Source organism: Zootermopsis nevadensis, unplaced genomic scaffold, assembly GCF_977971745.1.
Source record: "Zootermopsis nevadensis isolate Lab colony 2312 unplaced genomic scaffold, Znev_1.0 Znev_ptg000012l, whole genome shotgun sequence".
NCBI classification, from domain to species: Eukaryota; Metazoa; Arthropoda; class Insecta; order Blattodea; family Termopsidae; genus Zootermopsis; species Zootermopsis nevadensis.
In genome coordinates, this window is record NW_028259144.1 from 14,787,742 (window position 1) to 14,811,209 (window position 23,468).

Sequence of the window (23,468 nt, forward strand, 5' to 3'; positions counted from 1 at the left end):
TACTGATAGACGTTTTGCTCAGTTTTATTCTATATTAATGGGGGAGTTTTGACAGATTGTACATATTAAGCTATGTCTTACACAGTTAATAATGACAAATATAATATTCACTTACTGAATCAAATAGTCACAAACCTTTTGAGATTGACTACACAGAGAATTTCGATCGAGAAATTTAATTTTCAGTAGTGTCTATAACGGAAACAGCGACAAATGTAAAACGATTCAGCTTAGATAAGATAAACTATATTTTATCAATTTAATCAAGCAGACATCTCTAGAGGGGTTGTAAATATGTCTCCTTGTACTTCACTACAAACGCTGTTATTCATATAAAATATTACCAAATAACATTTAAGGAACTTAATAAGACTGATACTTTACGTCGAGTAACGGTTCTTACATGACATGTTGATATTTTCCCCTTACCCAACGAAGCGTTTCTAACTTCATGCATCACATTATATAGCTTGGCATTTAAAAATTACATTAAATAAAGCATTTTAGATAAACATGAAAGGAAGCAGTCGTGTAAAACTCCAACATTTTTCACAGAGACTGGAACTAACAATGACAAACATGAGGACAGTCGGTTTCAGGAACGACAATACTACATCGGACCTGCGTAACACAGAAGCTCTGGTCACAACCACTTGAACACATCGCACGGGAAATTGCAGTACTCCAAGATAAAAACGTTCACACACACATCTCACAAGTTTTGTTTCAAAATATTGTAAACAAGACCTATGAGTTGCATGTTTCTTCTGGACCAAGAAGTAAGTTGAACTGTACTCGACATCCTTCACGGTAGACTCTATAACCGATAGAATATTTTACCATATTACTTTAAGTACTCTCGATTCAATATATGTAAACATTGAAGATTTCTGTCTTCTGGGTTGTTGCGCTGTGTAGTCTGGTAGATGTTTACCAACGTTTCAGAGGCTATACTGAATCCGAATTCATCGCCCTGATGATGACGGCAGTAGGACCTCTGAAACGTTGGTAAAAATCTACCAGACTACACAGCGTAACAACCCAGAAGACAGAAATCTTCATACTCATCGCCCTGATGATGGAGGCAGTATGACCTCTGAAACGTTGGTAAACATCGACCAGACTACACAGCGCAACAACCCAGAAGACAGAAATCTTCATACTCATTGCCCTGATGATGGAGGCAGTATGACCTCTGAAACGTTGGTTAACATCAACCAGACTACACAGCGCAACAACCCAGAAGACAGAAATCTTCATACTCACCCCTGCGAAAACCTCAAATCATACATATGTAAATATTCATCAGCATCATTAGTCAATTTTACGCATTTCGTGTATATAGAGTCTATGGAACTTATAATTGTTCAAAAGTAGGGGCCACGTAGAACGCCTATGTCAGAAAATGTTTAAGCTGGAAAGTGGGCTATATTGAAACCTGCCCCTCTTACTAACCTAATAATTAACACAGTAGTTAATGAATTAAGAAAGCCATTAATTCGGTAGTTACATAGATCCTTTTGCAAATAATACTTCACTTTACTCGTGTACATTCGGTAAAAAGTCACAATCTAAGCCAGGCCGAATCAAATTCGTCGTCATCCATACTACGAAATCATTCTTCTGCAGCGCGCTTAAAATTCCTTAGCCTAATAAAACATTTTGAAACTTTAAATTTAAAACCTAATGTTACACGTTTGGAAGGACTCTTTGGGTGGGAGATCAGCCAGTCACGAGGCATCTATCAACATAAAACAACACATAAGGACGCATACACATATCCATGCTGCTTCGAGTCGGATAAAACCCGTAATCTTGGTGTTTTGTGGTCAAGACCGAAGTCTTAGATCGCGTGGACACTGATCGGGATTTACTGAAATATACCAATTTGTACGTCACAACGAGGACTTAGAATTAACAATTAAGCATCTACGTAATTTTCACTAGTCGCTCTACTAATAAATGAAAAATACTGCAGTTTAACCCTGACAAAACAAAATATGCTGTAATTCTATAAGCACTAACGACATTAGCTCTTAAATAAAACAACAACTTGAAATACACGAACAAGTATTTTACCATTTCGGATCACTTTTATCAGACATCAATCTTTAAGCTAGTACATTAAAATGCCACTATTTTCGTATTAAATAAATTATACTAAATGAATTTCAAATACAATATGCATGCAGACACGCCCATAAGCCGACCGACGTGGTAATCCTTTATACAACATAAAGGAGCAGTGGACCCATCTCATCTCATCGAGCTGGCAGCCTTCGAGTCCACAATGACAAGCCTTTTAACGAAAGAATGGACCAACTAATAGCCTCGCTAGTGTTCCGTCAGTATAATGGCTAATACCACTTACTTCACATGAAAAGGCGACGGGACTCGATACATCATTTTGCTGCTTTGTCACACACGTAACGAGTGTGTCACTGTGAAAACAAAACACTACGGGTACAGACTTGGAAATGTTTCTTTGCAGACTACAAAATAAAACTCACGACACGTTTATGATATTTTAACAAACACTAATACGATATGAGACAATGTGTAATTTGCGTGATTATCATTTATTTCCAACAATGAATAATTTAATGATTGATTATTATTTTTTAGCAGCACGTTTACCGTATTATATGTAAAAATATCCAGTTAACAGCTTACTACCCGCATGTAATTACCATGTAGTTACCATGATGGTTAAATTTGATTGAAAGTTCAAATTAAGATATTCCTGTGCAGAAAATTAATGCATTTTGATTGAATAAACACTTCCAGGGGTCTGTCCTTAGGTTCCACACCTCCAGTAAAAGTTCATACAAATCCACAAGTCTTAAAATACTAGTTCACCAAGTATGTGTATTTAACTAATTATACGGGGCAGAATTATTCTTAAGAAATTAATAGCAGCTATGCTAATTAAGAAATCGGTTTCTTCAGCACTGAAGATAAAAGAAGTAGGTTCCACGAAGCTGTTTGTAACAAAAAATAAATTCAAACGGCGTTACAGACCAGACCAACATTGACATACCTGCACACAGACAAAATTACGTTTGAGAAAGACACGCTTCGTGCTTGTTTCTCAGGCGTCTTGAGTAAAAAGGAGAAATAGAGCTGAATTACTTTTCCGTGAAAATGTGCTACTATATTAACTTATTGTCCAATATCCCTTTTTGGATTTATTGTCGTGTTCAGAATATTAAACATAATTCTTCATTCTTTTTCTTAGTTTTTTCTTACAATCGCATTGAAATTCGATGGTCAGAGTGATGCATACTTGCTGTGGTGAGAGGGACACAGTGTTAGTTGCATCAAGAGAGAATAAAAACAGAACACACCACAAACTGAACAGAAATATTATCGGACAAAAGAGCTACAAGCCAAATTATTATGAGCGTAAAATAAATAGGACCTAAAACATATTAAACGAGCCCCTGACTGAATAGAAAAAGCGGACGAAACATCCATAGACGTAATGTCTGACAACAGGAGTGGGATAATTTTAATCGAGTCTCTATGACGTTGTTACTGTCCTACTCAAGTTAGTTAGGGTAATGTGGCGATGGGGCGGGGTGGGGGGGGTCTCAACATGCATTTTCTAGAGGCTGCGTTACTTTGTGAAATGGCCCCGTACCTTCTGCACTGCTGACTGCTTGGCACCCATCTGAGACTTGCGGACTACAATTTGACGAACACGTGTCCACATGTTTTCATTATTTATCTGTTTAAAATGAGTGTTTTTCTGTACCACGTAACAAACTGCACAAGGGCGCTTTTCCCTTCTCCAATACTAAATTCACCCCTCCGACCACGCCTCCTCTATCCAACTACTTTCAAAATCGATGTGTTCCCAACTTAGCGGCAAACAACCACTCTGTGTCCATACAATTCAAGTTAAGATGGAACTGGATTAAATAATAACTAGATTTGGCTTAGCCTTCATCTACAAAATATCAAGCACGCCTGGATGTCCGGAGACTTGCTAATTGAACATGAAGATGGCTGTCTTCTGGGTTGTTGCGCCGTGTAGTCTGGTAATTTACCGACGTTTCAGATGTCTCTGCTGCCTCCATCAACAGGGAGCCCTAGTGGTGGAGGCAGCAGAGACCTCTAAAACGTCGGTAAATTACCAGACTACACGGCGCAACAACCCAGAAGACAGAAATCTTCATACTCACCGCCGTGAAAACCTCATAAAATTTCTCACGTCTGGACAATTTGATGGGCAGTTGAGAGTTTAGGGAAGCAAATATTCAGGGAGATAATCATGTAGTATGACACTCACCAGCCGTCGCTTTGGCTTGATGAGAGGCCTGTTCTGTCCGTTCATCTTGTAGTATAGGCCACACGCGTTGCACAGGTAGTGTCCCGTTCCGTCACGGCGCCATAATGGCGTCGATGTCGCCCCGCAGTTGACGCACTCTCTTCCCTCTGCAACAAGAGGTCACACAAACGCCATGGTGACCTTCGGTTGTCCGATTTGGGAAGTAAGCTCTCAAAAGAGCCTCTACAACTGTACTTCTCTAACTACCGCACATGCGCTGTGTGAAAGGGAGTGGAGCTGTGTATTTGAAAGTAAGGCCCAAAATGCTTAATTGGATAAACAGAGGGGAAACGTCAATAAATATCTAATTAGCGGTAAGGATATAAACCGATATTGATCTTCTGGTCGATGCCCCACATACAAAATCGATAGAGAATCTTTTTGTGGGTAAGGGATATCTTACGCTAGTCATCATAAACGTCGTTACAGGAGATTGCAATTCAGACACATGCAACGGAATAAATAAAAATTAAATTTGTCATTATTAGGCTATTTTCTGTGCAAAAAATAAAATAAATCAAATGCAACAATATATTGGTCAGATAATCTAAGGGGCACAAATACAGCATTTGGGAGAAGAGTAAATATGTGAGAATAATATTAAAATTGATTTTAAAGAAATGGGGTATCTGATTTTGGGCTAGATTCATCTGTACTGAGAGTGAAATTATGGCGGGCTGTAATCAACACGGCACACCATTTCGGGTTTCGTATAAGAGAAGACATATCAAAATCTCGACTTAATAAATTTAAAGCACAGCACAACGGATCAATTAATGCTGTCAGTCTAAGTAACTCGTAACAATTACACACAAATCCTGTCAAAAATAAAAATAATAATTCATGCACAAACTGTCAACATTTCGGGTTAGAACAGAATATGACGGAAGTTAATTTACCCTTCTCCTGTACCACTGATTGTTCAACTACAAATATACATACATACATAATAAGTCTAATAAAATACTGGACACACAAGCAAATATCTACATGTCACATGATCAGACCAGCCTTTTCAATGTTTCAAAGCCTACACTCATTAATCATGTCTGGCATGCTGGCAGACAGGCATACCACCCCAACGGGAGACAATATCCCCACCACATGCAACAATAACAACAAACATCTCACAGAGAGAAACCTACACTGTACAATGTCTACTGAAACTATGGCAAATGTACAGAAATAAGGCCATGCAATGATGAAAAAGCAGTAATAATAACTGCTGTTTCATTACTCACTAGATACGTGTTACATCTGCAGAACCTGAAAGAAAGGCTATACATGGTGTAGATCTAGGAATAATAGGAACATAGGCGTCTTAAAATCTGGGATGATGGGTTCGAATCTTTCTCGAAATATGGATGTTGGCATGAGTTTCTTTGGGTTTTTAGTGGGTGACAAAGGTATTTAGATGATAACTGTATGCAGGAAAAGGTGTCTCAATAAGGAATAAGGACATTTTTACTGTAAAAAGAGACCTAGACGTTACTGGCGATAGTTTGACGACATTGCCGAATTCTCAGAACGCCATCACGGAAAAAAAGTTTTGTTTGGGAACACAATTACTGCGCGACGAAGAGCGTTTGAAAGTTTCAAAAGTTAAACATTTGCTCTTTATTCAGACTTGAAAGTCACTTCGATCACAGGCGAAGGTACAATTGATATCCTGTGTTTTTTCACAAATTACACGCAAAGGACACAGCCTGACACGTTGGTCTAGGCCTACTGTATGGCGGAGTCTCTCCTTTCGGAAGCTAATAGTCGCTCAGCGGGTTTCGGACACCAACGTTGTTTAACGTATTTAGAAGTGTCAGGCATTATAATACAGTCTACTGCCTGATGTCCTATTTCTTCAAGATCCAATATAATTCTTTACTCACATCTATGCCTAGGTCTTGTATGTGGCTTCTTTGTAAACGTTTAATAAACGGGTAGGTTCAGGTTCTCACGGAGGTGACTACGAAAATGGCATGCATCCGGGTAGAAACTTACCAACGATTCAGAGGTCCTTGCTGCCGCCATCATCAGGTCGATCATTGCAGCAAGGGCCTTTAAAACGCTGGTAAACTTCTACCAGACTACACGCCGCTACAACCCAGAAGCCATCTTCATAGAAGAAAGTGTTTCAAAACCTTGTACTCCAAGCTGGAGTGCTCTATACCGGCTCGCTGTTGCTCTCCTTGTTGTTGAGGTCACGATGAACAAGGATGAGCTGAATTCGTGTCCTCCAGGTCACACAATTTGTTTAAATTGCTACTCAAGAGCACGCGTAGGCCCATGTTAAATTTGACAACGTCGAAGGGGCTCAGTGATAGTTGTAAAAACAAAAATTTGACAATTTTTTTATTTTAAGAAGGACTTTACTAAATATTATACAGTACCATAAAATATTTTTAAAAATATTAATGAACAGACAGACGAAAGTACACTTCCATCGTATTCTGTTATTCATACCACACAGATTACATGGAAAAGTAATTTCATATAATCAGCGATTAATGTAAGTGCATACAGAAATTGCTCAAATCTCATACATACATCGGCTTGTATACATCACACACACAGGCATTCACACACGTGTTCTCGGAAATTAAGGATACGAAAATAACATGACTTCTTTCAAAAATCAGTGCCAAATGAAGATGCTATATTTAGAAACATAAAATATAAGCCTACCTCTTGTTCCGTACTATATTTTTTAAAGAAACTGTAAGAATGTGAACTCGATTCGAGTCAGAGAACTTATCAGTGGAGGCCCTTATGAAGACAGTCATGAACTTTCGATTTCCATAAAATATGTAAATTCTTGACCAGCTCAGCGAACAACATCAGCTTCTAATTGTCAATACATTTAGTCGATATTAATCTGCTTACTAGGCGGCCTCTTTCCACGAGTGTTTCCAGTCGGAACGCAGAACGCGGCTCAAGCCAACACGCACTGTACACACATTATCCAAGTCAGCCATTTTGACTGAATCCATTTGCCTATACAGCTACATTCGTATCGACCTTTGCTTCTAGCAGCGATGCTACAAAGTTCACAGTGGAGCGCACAAGGCGAGAACAACGACAAGTGGAAAGCTTAGGTCACAGTGAGTCGCTGTTGCAGCGGAATTACGATGTTCTGGTCGCCACTAATCAGACTTAAACGCCATTACCACCATGACGGCAAAACAAACAAACTACGACTGATAACATACGAGGTGCGATCGGAAAGTTTCAAGACTGCGTCTATAAAAACCCGTACACTTATCTCAGGTATTAAATTCATCCATCACCCTCGAAGTAGTTCCCCTGGGAGTGAACACAACGATCCCAGCGCCGCTGCCAAGCCTGGAAGCATCCCTGGATGAATTTAATACCTGAGATAAGTGTACGGGTTTTTATACGCGCAGTCTGGAAACCTTCCGATCGCACCTCGTATGTTATTAGTTTTCTGACCCCATATTGTTCCAGAGTAAATTACTAAGGCATATGTGAACTGGGTTCATTTGTAGTTTCCCGGCTGAAGGGTCGTCACCGGTAAGTATCTTGAACAAAACACTGGTGAACTTTCGCATATTAGAGTGTGGACAAGTGATCGGACGTCTGTGTTGTTGATGGAAGGGCTGAGAGAGGTAATGGCTTGTCCATACCAAGACACCATACCGATATTTGCATGGCAGACGCTCTGACGAATAAGAGGATTTACTATTTTTTCTCTATTCACGAAGAGATTCTCTGTTGGGGAGAAACAGAGGTACGCCAAGAAGAACCTTGACGAGAACAAATGAGAAGAAACCTCTCAAATTAGACGAATGTGGAAAGAATTTCAAACAATGGCCGACAGTGAATAGGACGCGCTGGTGGAACTTTCTAGGTGTCATAGGCTCTGCTGCTCCTAACACTGAAGAGCTGATTATGATGAAGACGATAAATTATTTAATAATAAAACTAGATTTTACATTCTGCCACAATTCATAATTGCATGAAATCCGTTTAGAAATAAACTTTGCCATATTATCACCTTGTTCCGCACAAGGCTTTAAGTTATTTTTATTCGTATACCATTATTTTTAGTCTATAAATAGATTCCTTAAATCGTCGATTTTTATCCTAAATGATCAGAATAATCGATTACACTTTGCTTATGCATATTAATTTGTATCATAAACATAATAAATGTCGTAAATAAATTAATAATTTTTAAGAGAAAGTCAATAGAATGTTAAACTTGCAACATGATATTTCTGTGACTAAATTACCTGTGGAATCAAAATGTAATTTTGCCTCTGTATTTCATCATCGCGTTATTAAGAAGAACAGAGACTGAGTGTGTTAGAGACCTGGATCCTGAGGGGAATACGTTTATCTGGACCTAAGTGACAGGAGAAACAGAAAGCTGAAAAAATCAACATTAATGAGGTGCTGCTATCAAACAGCTGATTGTGAATTTCTTTAAGGTTTTCTTAAAGACCTTTCCAGTTTCTCAGAATTATAGGTACAGCGTCCAATTGTAACACAGTGGCCTAATTTAAGTCAACTTGGGGGGGAGGGGTGAATAAACCACGAAAAACTTAAATCAAGGTATCTCGTCTCTGAACCAACATTTTAACCCAGAACCTCCCGAATACAAACCATGAGTGCCGACCACTCGATTCCGACGTTCCCTGAGGATTATGAGAAGGGTTGGCTGGATATGTAACACGCATGGAAGCGATGAGGAAGTGTCACATAATTTTATTTGGAAGTCTTGAATGAAGTCGAATGGTTAAGTCGAGAAGAATGAGATGGGCGGGGCATGTAGCGCGCATGGATGGGACAAGAGGTGTGCACCGGGTACTGGTTGGGAAACCTGAAGGGAAAGAGACGGCTGGGGAGACCTAGACGTAAATGGGAGGGTAATCTCAGGCGGGATCTATGGGAGATAGGAGTCGAAGGAAACTGGATTTTGTTGGCCCAGGACAGGGTCCGGTGGAGGGCTTTGGCTAATTCGGTGATGAACCTTCGGGTTCGGTAAGCCATCTAGTTAGTTAGTTAGCCTTGAATGAAAGAGAACACTTGGGTGGTATGACTGTTTTCATGGCAAGGCACGCAGAGCTTAATTTGGGAATAATATACTCAATGTGTTTTTTCCTACAAAGGAGACCAATAGTAAAATGGATATGAACTGGATTCATCTGGCTCCTAGAAGGAGCTGTGCCTGGGGTCTATTAACACGGACATTTTCAATCCATAAAAGGTGGGGGAGGGAATTTATAGAGCAGGTGAGCAGATACGATCATGCCTATTAGAATCCTGATCCACGGACTTAGTTGTGTGATTACACTAACGGATACACGGCAGCGTAGAACTGGTGACAGTTTTTCCTACATAAATAACCACGCGACGGAATCCGCCGCACTCACTAAAATAACAGAAGTTCGATTCGTGAGTTTGTCACGCGGCGAAAGCGTCGGTGAGACACAAAATAAACACGTCAGTTACGTGGCTCTTGTTCCACTCACTGGTTCGGTGCGATACCATCAAAATCAATAATATTGTGAACCTGTAATACCACACATATTTCATTTTATTCCAAAATGAAATCAGTGTTTGAGTTAACAAACCGCTACCTTTTTAACCTCCAAATATACCATATTTCAACTGACAAAACCCTAGTTACCCAGTCATAGTTTATTACATTATCACAGTCACTAAATAAGCCTCTTAGCCCGTTGTTTCAGTGAATAAAAGTGGTTGAAATTGTCGTGGTAATAACAGTGGATAATAAAATTATCCATCCCACATGCAAACTGGCCCTTATAAAACCATTCATACATATCGGACCAGCTTCATCTAGCGACCATTTACAGTACTACGAAACAAAACACGCTATTTCCTGCGTGTTTGCACATTATCACACCGGGCGTTGTGCCCTCAAACAGGAATATGATTTTCAATCAGTTATTTGTTATTCGTTTATTTGATAACGCTGTTTTAACTGCCAAGGCTGTGTAGCGTAAAATTATATCTGACGGGTGACGTAGTGTCAAAGTACGGCACCCGCCAAGGCATCTTAAAACTAAGTTGCACTTAGAAAATCAAGAATAACTCGTAAGGATAATAACTGCCCTGCTCGTGAATAGAACCAGTCGCAATCCCAGTGAATGTCTGATGTTTTGCTTTAAGCCAAAAACCATTCCTTTCATGATGTAACATAAATTAAAATCAATTTCTTTTTCTACGAAACTTTCGATATGAATCCTGCATTGATCTGTTATCATACGTATGTAATTTGGGAATTTCTGCAACACGAAGATTTATTTGGGACTCCCTGTAAAAGTGTAGGTTAATTTTTAATAAAAGAATATTAAAAGCGTTTTGAAAATAGGCACTTCCCATTTTCATCAACATTCTTCTTTATTAACCTCAATACTTAATTCCTATAGGCCTATTCTCTTGTACTGTAAACACTTAAGAAAATACCAGTTTTAACAACCATCTTTAGTGGTGCATTTGAGGATTCAAAGTGATTTTAACCACTCAGGTTGACAACACGGCGCACTGATAGGCTGAAACGTCATAATATACATTTAACTGACTAATTTCAGTAATATTATTGTAGCAATTATTTTTAGAGCAAAACCAGTTTTTATGACGTCATGAGATTGCCATATTTCACATTTAAAATCACTTTACGCAACAGAAGTATGTAAAACTGAATATTTTTGAAAGTCCAATTTCAATACAAAATTTGAACTTCTCAGATTAAATTGAATAATGCTAATAGGCCTACTGAACCCATCACAAAAATACTTTAGCAAAACAAACAAAAACATTATTTATAGGCCTAGACGCGTTTGCCACTAAAATCTCTTCACTGTGCAGAGTTGCATTATTTTATCGTTTGGACCATGTAATATTTAACAAAATACAATAAAAATTACTGTGTTATTAATAACTGAAGCAGGTGTATATCACACTCACTCGACAACAGCAAATATTTGCCCTTCTCGCATTGGCCAGTTCCCAAGTCATGTAAACCGACGCAAAAATTTCAGCCTGTAAGCCGCAGGTTTCCGACCCGTGAATTAGTGGATCTACGTTTGCAAAATATTTATGAGACGAAACATAAATTAGGGATTTTGGAAAAACAAAAGACGAGTTTGACTAAGTAAGTGACTATTAGCTTCTCAAGAATGACTCTGTTCTGTGGAGTATATTTCGGAAAGCCATTTCCTTTTTCTGAACCTTATTAATGAGTATTTAAATGCGGATATCAATATTTGTTATATAGTCGATTAAATCTTCAATTTATACGTTCCTCATATAATCTGTAAAAATCTTTCATTACCGTCAGTAGCTCCATCGGTCTTTCGTTTACTTTAGGTAGTTGCCTCTGCATATTGTCAACTTGGTAAATCAATTTTTCTTCACCGGCATCGAAACCGCTGGTTTATGCGACAAATACCCCCTTTTTTTAATGGGAACTAAAAGTTGATTTTGGTTTTCAAAAGAATCCGCCACTGGTCTCTGTCTGAACATCTACGCACTTTTCTTTGAGAAACATTTTAATATCTTTGCACCTATGAAAATCTTAAAATCTTCAGATATAAGTCGTCCGTTATCAGCAATTGCAAAGCGGCGACATCATACTCTTGAAATGTAATTAGCACCCCAAAAAATGGTTTAGGGGAAACTTCAACTGCAGTGTTCCAGACATTACTGTCGTCCTCAGGCCACACAATTGTAACTTTTAGCTATGTATTACAATATCAGACAGGACAAACTGTAAAATGAACTTTCCCTATAAACAACTTAATCAAGCAACTATTTCCCTCTGTACGATTTGAAGTTATCATGGCGGTGAGTACAAAGCCATCTTCATTTCCCTCTGATCTGTTTGCATGTCATGTTTCTTATGTTTCTCGTAACAACAAAGAGAGACACGCGAGAAAAAATGAATACATCAAGATGCAAATATTGAACAAAGAGTTCAAGTAGGGATGCCTCGCAAAACAGGGTCTCACGCGTAGCCATGTTTTAAGTGACGGGAGTTCCGCATTCATGTATTTTCATAAATATGACGAAACAGATGAGGTAGATAACGAGCGTATGACGCCAAACAAGCATTAAGCCCAAACATCCTGTAACTCGTGCACCCATGGAATCGCGAAACAACCGAGATGGACTTGTTGCAATTCTCACTACACGATCTCGCTTCTTAAATTCTCATTTCAAGCAAATGCATCTTGAGTTTGCTAAATTGGTATTTAGGTCCGCTTCTGGTAAAGAGACACGAACCTCGCGGTCAACAAACAGTTTGGTGTAATATTTCATTAATTAACCCTCTGAATCCAAAGGTCGCCAAAATAATATTTTAAAATGCAAGCCCGTACCAAAAACAAAACAAAACACACACAAAATCAACTAGTTAATGATGTTTAAGGAAATAATTACTGTTTACAGTGAGAACCATTCAAGACCCACAAATAATAAATACATAGTTATTGATTGTAAGAGCGGATGGCACATACAGTTCCAACTGGATTTTGAACGGAATTTGAAAAAAGTCCCCCTTTTCGATCGTCACTTTATTAGTTTCACTTTGTCATTGTAGACTACGTTTTCCACTTCATGTTAATATTGAAGCATGGAGTTAAAAAATATTAATTCTAATAAATCAAATGCACTTTCATCTTGACAAGCTGTTATGACGCTTAGTCGGTTAAGAAATAACCCGTACTTTTCTGGAACTTAAAATATATTTTCCTTCGATGCTATTGTTTTGCGTTGTGGCGCCATGTTGGTAGACGCCAACGTTTCGGGGGAACATATTGTCTCTATCTTCAGGGCTAACAAATGAGGGTGTTTGTTTCTCCGATACCCTAGCATGGAGTTTACCTGACACGGCGTCACAACCCCGAAATAAAACATCGATAACTTCACCATCTTGAGAAAATCAGATTTCACGGCAGACCTATATCACCACGTTCACAAGAGCAATCGATCCGTGCCACTTGAATCGACTCTACACCTCTCGAATTCATTTCTTTAACACTTCTGCTATTGTACTTCCACCTACGCCTCTGTTAACTAAATGGACTATTCTCATTTGAGTTTCGGAGCAAAACTTTGTATGCATTTTCCAATCTCTTCCATCCGTACTACTTAACCCGCCCATTTCAGAAAGCCCCCTTACAAGTAGAACCCGCTTGAGGCTTCTAGACGCAACCCGGTCACGTGGCTGGCGTTCGGGCTTGTTCACTGATAACAAAAATTAGTCATAGAATGAAAGTGTCTTGTAAATTTAAGCCCATTTCACAGCTGATTCAGTTTATAGTAGCATATAATAGCATTTTTATGCAAATTAAGTCTACTTTTATGTTGAGGTGCTTATTTTTAACACTACTGCCAATGGCAGAGGTAAGTGAATGAGTCATAAAAATTGTTTCGTAGACACAAATCGATTTAGATCGATCACAACATTATAAATTGTTAATAAACTACAAGTGTCAAACAGGACGTCATCAGTGCTATGTTCTCAAAGTCTCTCTATTCGTGACAGCATCTATGAATCAATCAAATCTATACTGAAACACTTTACTAGAGACCGAAACAGAATTTATAATTGCATTTATTTCTGCTCAGTTCACTAACATTACTTATGATTCTCAGCACTGATGAATAATTAGGGGGTGTTCTAAGCAAGAATTATTTCAACAGCTGCAAACCAAAAACTATGTTGATTTTAATATAAAGTATGCCTACTCAGGCTGTCATAATGCAACAAACTCCTAACGATTTAAATCAAGTTCTTTTCAAACCATAAAACGCAAAATAAAATCTAGCGTCCTAACGACCTGGGCTGTAAAATCCCTTTGAATCTGCACAGAATCTAACGTTACAAAAAAAAAATCATAAAGCTAAATACTGATAAGAGATTATGATTCTGGGGTTGTATAAATGGTCATTAAAAGAAAAACCGTGGAAATCAAAAGACAATATCTAATGAATCTGATATTAATAGTACAATATAACATGCAAATAAATAAATGTATAAAGTTTTCTGTCAGTGAAAATAATGTAAAATTCTGAGATCCTCTAAAGAATTTTAAAAGTGATTGATTAATTTTACCAACACAATTTGCAAATTGTCCTCTGTCTGAGATGTTTTATACAGGACCTATAAGACGTTTTGTACGATCTACTCATTGTGTGACATTCTCTGCACTTTTTAAGATCAATGGCAACGGTTAGAATTTAATCCAGGATGTTTTTAAACACTAGGTTATTGTGCCTAAGACAATCACCGGTCCCCATTACTGTCATAACTTTGTAGTTTCTATGTTCTGTACTAAAGCAATCAATATATTAAGACATGCCCCTCGTAGAGGCTAATTTCAATTTTAAATTGAACTATAAATATATATGGTGAAGACCTAAAACTCGCACGAGACTTGTAAATGTTCGCACAGGAAAATTCTAGTAAGTTCCAGTTGATAATATCAATATCTGACAGCACAAGACAACTCTTTTAGTTGGAGAAACAATTTTTGTAATACATTAAGATAAGTAAATATTTTTTTATTTTCATCAGTAAATTCTTTCAGATTTAAATTGTCGTTATTCTCTATCGCCATAACAGTTCATTTAAACTCAGAAAGTAAAATACTGGCCTTTGACCGAGCTGTTCCCAGTTATTGACAGAGAATAATATGAACTTATGTACCTAGACCTACAAGTATCATATGTTTCAATCCCGGAAACCTATCTTTTTCAAAATGGCGTAAATTTGCTTTATGTTTACGTATTACCTATGGATTCTTGGAAGTTGTCTTATTTCATCATAAGTCCGCGGTCACAGATAATGATCAAAAAGCGTGCACTTCCTGCAACGAACTTATTTTAGCAATAGTTTATCCAGCAGAAACCACTGTTTCACAGCAAAAATATTACATTTTTTAGATTTAATGTATAACAAATGAATAATCACTTAGACACGGAAATTAAATAGGATTAATCATCGATTCAATCATCACCGAGTTCCTTCCTAATTTGCGCAAACAAGTGGCTCGCGACAAGCCCGGCTTCACACAGCCTTTACGTTCATCCAGAAAATTCTGTTTGCTCCCGGCACATCTAACGGTATACTTTATTGGATCTTAAAAGTTCCGAGACAACCCCCACTAATAGCTATAACAGAAGAGGGTGTGTGGTATGCAAGGGATTATAGACAACCCCCTGGAAAGAGTGTCGGACCGAAACCAAACCGAAATGTGCCTGGGGGCTGGGATGTAATAAAGTCAATGACCTAGAAAACTGGGCACGGGGAACATGTTAAACGATTATGAGAATTGAGAACAACCGAAACTTTTATACACTAATAATTATTTGGCATAAGGAGACATATTTTAATTGGTATTTATTAATACTGACAGCATAATCTAATGCATTCTTAAATTAATTAAATAAACTCTGTCTTCAAAAGTTAATGATTATTCGGTTCGTCAATAAATTTCCTGCATTTATGCAACTAAAAGCTTAATTACCGTATTCATAAGAGCTCGCAAATGGACCCCTGAGCCATCTGACTCCAATCCACACTCCCACAATCAGGGTTCTGACATGTATTTTAATGCCCATGCCTAGATCTGCGAAGTTAAATCTTCATTTCACAACGTCAATCTAAAGCTTTGGACGTATCTATCGCTTACAAACTCCAATGCGCATTCTTGTGAGAAGTTAAAATACAACAAATTCCATAAAAATGTAAGAGAAGTGATTGGAGTACTTGGTGTTGGAACAAAAATTATATAATTGCAAACAAGTTGGTTACAACATGTAAGCAAGAAGGCCGTGTCATAGCTCAGGCGGTTAGTCGCCGGTGTCTCATTGCAAAAGGCCCGGGTTCATTCTCATGTCGGATTTATTCAAAATGGTGGCGGTTTCTCCCTGTCATTATTATTCTACCGTTGCTCCGTTTCCACTTATTTTATCAGTGTGCTCTGTCAACAGTCAGAAAGCCAAGTACAGATACAGCACAAGAGAGAAACAAAAGAACAATAATATGAACAATGTCCGGGCAGCCTGAATAAAAGCTGGAAGGACCACGTCGAAATGAATGAAATTGAAGACGGACAGGCCAACACAAAAACCATGATGATGATGATGATGATGATGATGATGACGATTTGATGCAGGATTGTGTTAAACAGCAAGAACCAGAATTAAATTTCCTCTGCTACTTCATCACTAGTCTGTTCCCAATACCAAATTTTATCGATATTCGTTCAGTAATTTTTATAACATAAGACTGAAGACAACATTTTGGTATGGGTTTACCCTGTGAACTTTACACAAAGAATATGCTGAATTAGTGACGTATTTAATCCTTTCGGACAGCAGACAGTTTACCGAGCACCAACTTCTAACATCGCAGGACAATACTCCTGCCACCGCGTTTCCGCCATATTGATACCACTGAGTCTGGCGTTCTTCTTACAACTCGCACAATTTCCAAGTGCGTGTAGCCGTTTCAGATGTCGGAGGTCGACCGAGTGCCTCTAACGAGTGTAGCAGGATTCCCCCAAGTGGGAAGATTCGCAGGTGCCGGTCGCAGCTTTGCTGTCCGCCCAGACACTCAGCTACTGACAGCAAGCAATTTGTTACCGTGCGCTACCGAAGTAAGCCAGGCCTGGAAGGAATACATTACAGCGCTGGCCGACCATCAGTCAGGCAATTCTTGAGCCTCCCACATCTTATAAACACAACAAAGAGCTCGAGTTACGACCCTTCTTAGGCAGTGCAGGCCACATGCCAAATTGTTCAAAAAGTGACGCTGCCATTAGGAAGTTTTTTAAGTACTTCTAATACGAACAACTGATAAATTAAGATGGCGGTTTTCTGGGCTGTTGCACCGTGTAGAATGGCAGAAATTTACCCGCGTTTAAGTGGTGTTCGCCCTGATGATGGAGGCAGCAAGGACCTCTGAAACGTCGGTAATCTTCTACCAGACTACACGACGCAACAACCCACAAGACAGCCATCTTCGGACACACCGCCGTGAAAACCTAAAATCCTACATAGTTTCGTGCTATCCGCAGGTTAAAGTCTCTTAGAGATTCGAGCACTGGTGATCTTACGTTCAGCCATACGAAAAAATGTAAAACAAGCTTCAAAATTGAAATACCCCTAGAGGAAACTTGCTGTAGTGTTTTAAATGCAATGATTCAGTCAGCCTGCGTGAAGATTATTTAAGGAACCAAAAATGCCTATCAGAGTATGCGGTTAACTTAAATAATAAACGACAATAACCTGGAACCTTCACTGCATCAATCTCCCGCCCCTTTCACTGTTTCGGACACTTCTGAGGTTCATTTTAGGTCTCTTCATATTATTAAATCGCCTCCCCCTGTCCATATAACTCATCTTTCCCTTTACGTATTCACCCCTGCAGGGACATTATAAAAACTAACACGCAATTGCGCGAAGCAAATTCGATTTAGACTAATCATCACCCCACCACACTTCTCCCCACCCCTTGTTTAAAGCAACCGCAATTCCTCATAACATTTCTCAAGATGTTCCAAAACAGGTGTGCAGTTTTTCCGACATAATTTCGCATCATTCCACTGGCACAGACTCTTTTCCCCGTAACATCCACTTTTCTTAAAGTGCTAGTGATATTTCTAAGGTTGGGTATCTCGCTTTTAGACTAGATTAATTGGCTCAGTTAAATGGAAAGGAATAAGAAAAAAGTTGTAAGAAGTGAACAGAAGACAGAAATCTTCTTACTCACCGCTGTGAAAACCTCAAATCATAAATAATGAACAAAAGTCAGATTGGTCTTGAGATACCAAGAAAATTGAATGCAGGCCCAAGGTAAAATAAGTTAAATAACAATTATTAATTAACAGCGATAATTAATGTTGCTTGACAACGGAGATTCCTATTTAAGACACGAGCTGGGATTATCTTCTCTACTAATTTCCAGAATTTCAGCAAATTATAATTTATAGTAATAAAAGTTTTGTATAAAATTAGAGCACAAAATTCCATAATTCTTAATTTTTCATTCCCACTAGCCTCTAGGTAGGGACTGGGCAAATATTTAAGAGAAATTTACTGATGGAAATTTTGCAAAAGTTTTTATATCACATCGGCTTTTTGGCTATGAAGACGTATGTAAGAGTGAAAGTAAATGTACGACAATAGCTTCAAGCTTCGGCCTCCTACGTAGTCACTGAACACGTGATTTGGTGGCCATTGTATTAGGCTGGTCACCATTGTGAAAATCGAACACCAGTCGTGTACACCCTGGCATTATTATTTTACCGAATGAGCCACTATGATCCAACGGTGCCTGGTATTCCAAGTGACCACCCACTCAGCTACTTTACTAAATATGTCCTATGTTGCTCATCTTTGGTGATCGGTCGAGAATCGGTGTTTTCAGCATGTGATGACATTGTACTAAATAAGGTCTGAAGCTTAACATCCTCTTTTGTGATAGTTTGTCATCAGCCGGAGTTTAATTTAAACCCGAGAAAAGAAATTCAATATTAAAATGTTCCAAACGCGCATGACAGATCGACTATCTATATGAATATCGATATGCAGGAGCTAACACCGGGATGTGTCAGTATTCGTATGGAATTAAACTTGTGTTACCAAGAAACTCTTAAGACGTTTGTAAGAGTTTGAATACATTCGATCCATGGAAGAATTTTCGTAATGGAACACGAACGAAACAAATTTCGTTTAATTTCCACGTGAGGTAGCTGTTATAAATATAAATTGAAATGGGAGTGAATGTTCCCATGAAAACCCAGCATTACGGTATGAATGATTAATGGCGCATCACTGTGTGTTTGCTTAGCCGAAACGTGGTTGTCAGGCAGAGATATACTCCACTCGTAGTCAACATGACATCTGCTGCGATGCATCGATTTCTGTACAGCAGCCCCACTACGCACCATTTTTCTTATGACATTACAATAATGAATATTCTGTTTTATTTTCAGGGAAGTTTAGATATGAAATTAAACATTTATTATATTATAACAAATTCAACATAAATGGAAAGACGCACTCAAATTTAGTGTCTAGACTTAGCACCTAATTGTGTTTCTTGTGACTCCGCACACGTGACTGACTGATGTTCATTTGTTACAGATACATTTCCAAGGAGTGTAGCAAAGCGCGATAATAATAAGACGAACGAGAAACTAATTAATATTCTTTATCTCCTTAAGTATTTAACACATTATAAATGCTTAAAATAAAAGTTGTAACTCTTACTAAGGCCATAGATTGTTATGTTCTAATAATGCGTACGGTTAGCCGTTTTTGGAAGACCAATAAAATTAAATTAAATTTCAAAGAAAATGTTGACTGTTAATGCCAAATTTGGTCAAAGTGTAATGTGAGGACTAAATAATTCACGGCCTTCCTACTACGAGTTCGTCTTTTATACTCTGCATAAAGAGCTCACAGACACGAAATGCTAACTCAATGCTCAGCACTTCTAAAAATAATATTGAAGCAGAAACGTTCTTTTACGTTTCAGTGGGTTATTTTAACCTTATATTTAACGACGCTTTTTTCAACTACGATGTTTATAGGTCTAGTTATCAAAACAAAAACAATTATAATGAAGAACAGTGAAGTGTTTGAAACGAGACGGTGGTTATCTATGTGAGTGTATCGTCCTTGCAGCCGTTCAAAGAGAACGCGAAGCACCTTGAGAACAGAAATTCTAATCAAACGAATAAAATTAGAAACGTGCAAGATTTTAGGTTCTTACGGTCTTAGGCTATCGACGGTAGTCTTCTGGGCTTAAGATGGAAACAATTCTCATCTTCAGATACACTGGCATCAATGTACAAGGCTAGGAGACCAATAATAACACCGAAGTCAAAACACGCCTCCGAATTGTTTGCTCGAAGCCCGAGAGCCAGATTCGCAATTTTGTCTTTGAGTCGCTGTTGCAGACACGGCATCACCCATAAGTTGGTATGGGAAACATCCCCAGCCGCAAATCACAGCAGATTGTATGGGTGCTGGTAGTCGAAGTGGGGAAGTGTTGCTATGGGAACCGTCATCTACCGCACGCGCAGATTCCGAAAGAGATAACCACAGCAGCGCCCCTCCCCTTCACACTACTCTTAAAAACACCACCATCAGGTGGGTAGTCTCATCAGATGTAACACTGGACCCAGCCTCCATATCACCCGTAGATCATTCCCTTAATTGTTTCACCAGAGAGATTATAAGTTATTTGTTAACCAACAGCATAAATAAAATAATCTTCCAAAGTATCAAGCTATATCTATTCTTAAACCAAACCTAACAACTAAGCATTTGTAAGATTTGAGGTTTTCACAAAGGTGAGTGTAAAAAATTCTGTCTTCTGGGCTGTTGCGATGTGTAGTCTGGTCGATGTTTACTAACGTTTCAGATGTCATACATAAATCGCCCTGATAAAGGAGGTATCATGACCTCTGAAACGTTGGTAAACATCGACCAGACTACACAGCGCGACAACCCAGAAGACAGAAATCTTCATACTCATCGCCTTGATGACGGAGGCAGTATGACCTCTGAAACGTTGGTTAACAACGACCAGACTACACAGCGCAACAACCCAGAAGACAGAAATCTTCATACTCATCGCCCTGATGATGGAGGCAGTTTGACCTCTGAAACGTTGGTAAACATCGACTAGACTACACAGCGTAACAACCCAGAAGACAGAAATCTTCATACTCATCGCCCTGATGATGGAGGCAGTATGACCTCTGAAACGTTAGTTAACATCGACCAGACTACACAGCGCAACAACCCAGAAGACAGAAATCTTCATACTCATCGCCCTGATGACGGAGGCAGTATGACCTCTGAAACGTTGGTAAACATCGACCAGACTACACGGCGCTACAACCCAGAAGACAGAAATCTTCAACTAAGTAATTGGTAGCAGAAAGCGAAGATACAACAGAGACAACAACATAGTCAGCCATGAAACAATATCTTGAACGATTCCCAACATTTTCCGACTCTAAAATCATTTATGTCGAAGATAAGGTTTAAAATAGTCCTTCCATCTCATCGTTTAGCCTATCGTAACCTCCGACATTTCAAATTATCCCATTCAACTCTTTCGATGAGTTCAGGCAGCAAACATCCACACGGCCTTAAAATATTTTGACAACCCCTGGTCTTTGTATGTAATCGTCCATATACGTGTTTATATTTTATTCAGTTGTTCATAAATGGCTTCTAACTTCACATTTATAAACAGTACAAACACATGACTTCAACGTCTGTTGCTGACTCATGGCCGTTGCGAAAACATCTTATTTCACAGGAGTAGAAGGAAAGTGTATGCAGAGTGACATTTAAATCAGAGATGATCGAGTTATACACAATTCGTCCTGTATAAATCACTAACCTTCTCGTTACCTACATAACATCCTTATATCGCCCACTTACTCCGACCTTCTAATGTCTAGATATTTTCTTCAACACTTTGTTTTCAAACATTCTCAATGTTTTTATTTCCCCAAGGCAACAGACAGCAATTTACATTAGACATACCTCCAGACTAAAATCCTCCAGGATCAAAAGACAGATGTAAGAAAATAATTAAGTATTTTCAACCAAATTGAAAAGTTGGAATATTACAAAGAAAAAAGGGGAAAACCCTTTTTAAGGAATGTAATATGAACGATTAAAAATAATTCAAATTTAATAATCCGGGAGAAAAAGAAACTTGAACCAAATGGATCAAAGCATAAGTTGATGGAATAGGTTTGAATATACTCTTCTCATATTTCACAGTGGACCATATTTTTATTTCCATGAGCTATCCGGGTGTCTTTTACTTAATTTGAAATTACTGAACTTATCACACATAAATTTCATTTGCAATAGAGACTTTGTTGATTATTTTCGTTACGCATTTATAACTTAGTTCCGGACCAGTCTACTTTCTGACGTCCAAGACTACGTATTTCTGCGCTGTTTAACAAAAGTCCATGACGCGTAATAAAGCACAACGCCTTAAAGGTGTATGGACGAATGTAGATATAGCTCAATTTCTATTTTATGACTTTAATATATTTATATTTCTTGCCCCCTACAGTTTCAGTTTTTAATATCAGACAATTTTACAGCTTAGGTAACGTCAATCTGTCTCGACCGTCGGCTTTACTTATAGGGCGGTGTTCTGAGTGAAAATTCAAGAGGATTTTAACCGCGAATTCGAATAAATACAATACAGGAAGGTCGCGTTCATCTTCTCCCCGCCATTTCGCATGTTCCGTCTACGAAACCACATGAAGGAATTTGACGAAATTTAGTTTCACGGGTCTGCATTATGGACCGGAATTATCACTCATGCGATCTGCACATTTATTCCGTACACATATAACTTCTGAAACCCACGAATAAATTCTAAATCAACATTTTTGTTCTTTAACCAATTTGACTTCATGCAACTCGGAGTTAGGATAATTCTGAAATATATTTTATATACCCCGTTAAGTCTACTTAGATGGAGAATCGGGTAGAATATATTATGAGCAGGCTGTCACAGCTTATTACATGGCATACTGAGCAAAATCATGTAAAATATCCTCTGTCAGAACAATCGATAAATCTGAAGCAATTCCTTAATGCGAGCCTACGGCGCACCAAAAATTATGAAGATTACAGTACTTGTAACTGCAGTCATTTGTTTGCTGTATATCAGTACTCTGACACTGCTATTGAAATAAGTAGACTGCATTAACCAACTTCAAACTCTTGACCTTCATTTAAGGATCAGAAGTCCAAGAGATACCTGGCTGATCAAGTAAGGAATGGGCAGTGACAAGGCGCTCTTATGTCTCACTTGATTAATGGTTCTGCTTAAGAAGTGGAAGTTCGCAACTGAAGTCCGCTCCGGACACTGAAAGTTGTTAAACGTTGATGAAGAGATCACGTTTTTCAGATTGAATACTTCTTTCCTCATTATATTATGTGTTAAACATAATAGGGTCTCCTATGTAGTAAAGATTGCAATATGCTAATATGAAAATACCATTACAGGACCACGTCTGCAACATGTCTTTTGTTGTATTTAGATTCTGGTACCCACTCATGTGATGCTTATTCTTTTATTGTC

At 38.4% G+C, this 23,468-nt stretch overlaps 1 protein-coding gene across 2 annotated transcripts in view; it reads right to left on the minus strand.

Annotated features, from left to right (window-relative positions):
- Nucleotides 1-23,468, minus strand: part of LOC110840928 (uncharacterized) — a 235,852-nt gene that overhangs the window by 133,180 nt on the left and 79,204 nt on the right. For both annotated transcript variants that reach the window (XM_087348097.1, XM_087348096.1), the window contains one exon: nucleotides 4,295-4,440. In XM_087348097.1, coding sequence (XP_087204223.1) covers nucleotides 4,295-4,440 — 146 coding nt within the window. The remainder of the gene's footprint in view (nucleotides 1-4,294; nucleotides 4,441-23,468) is intronic.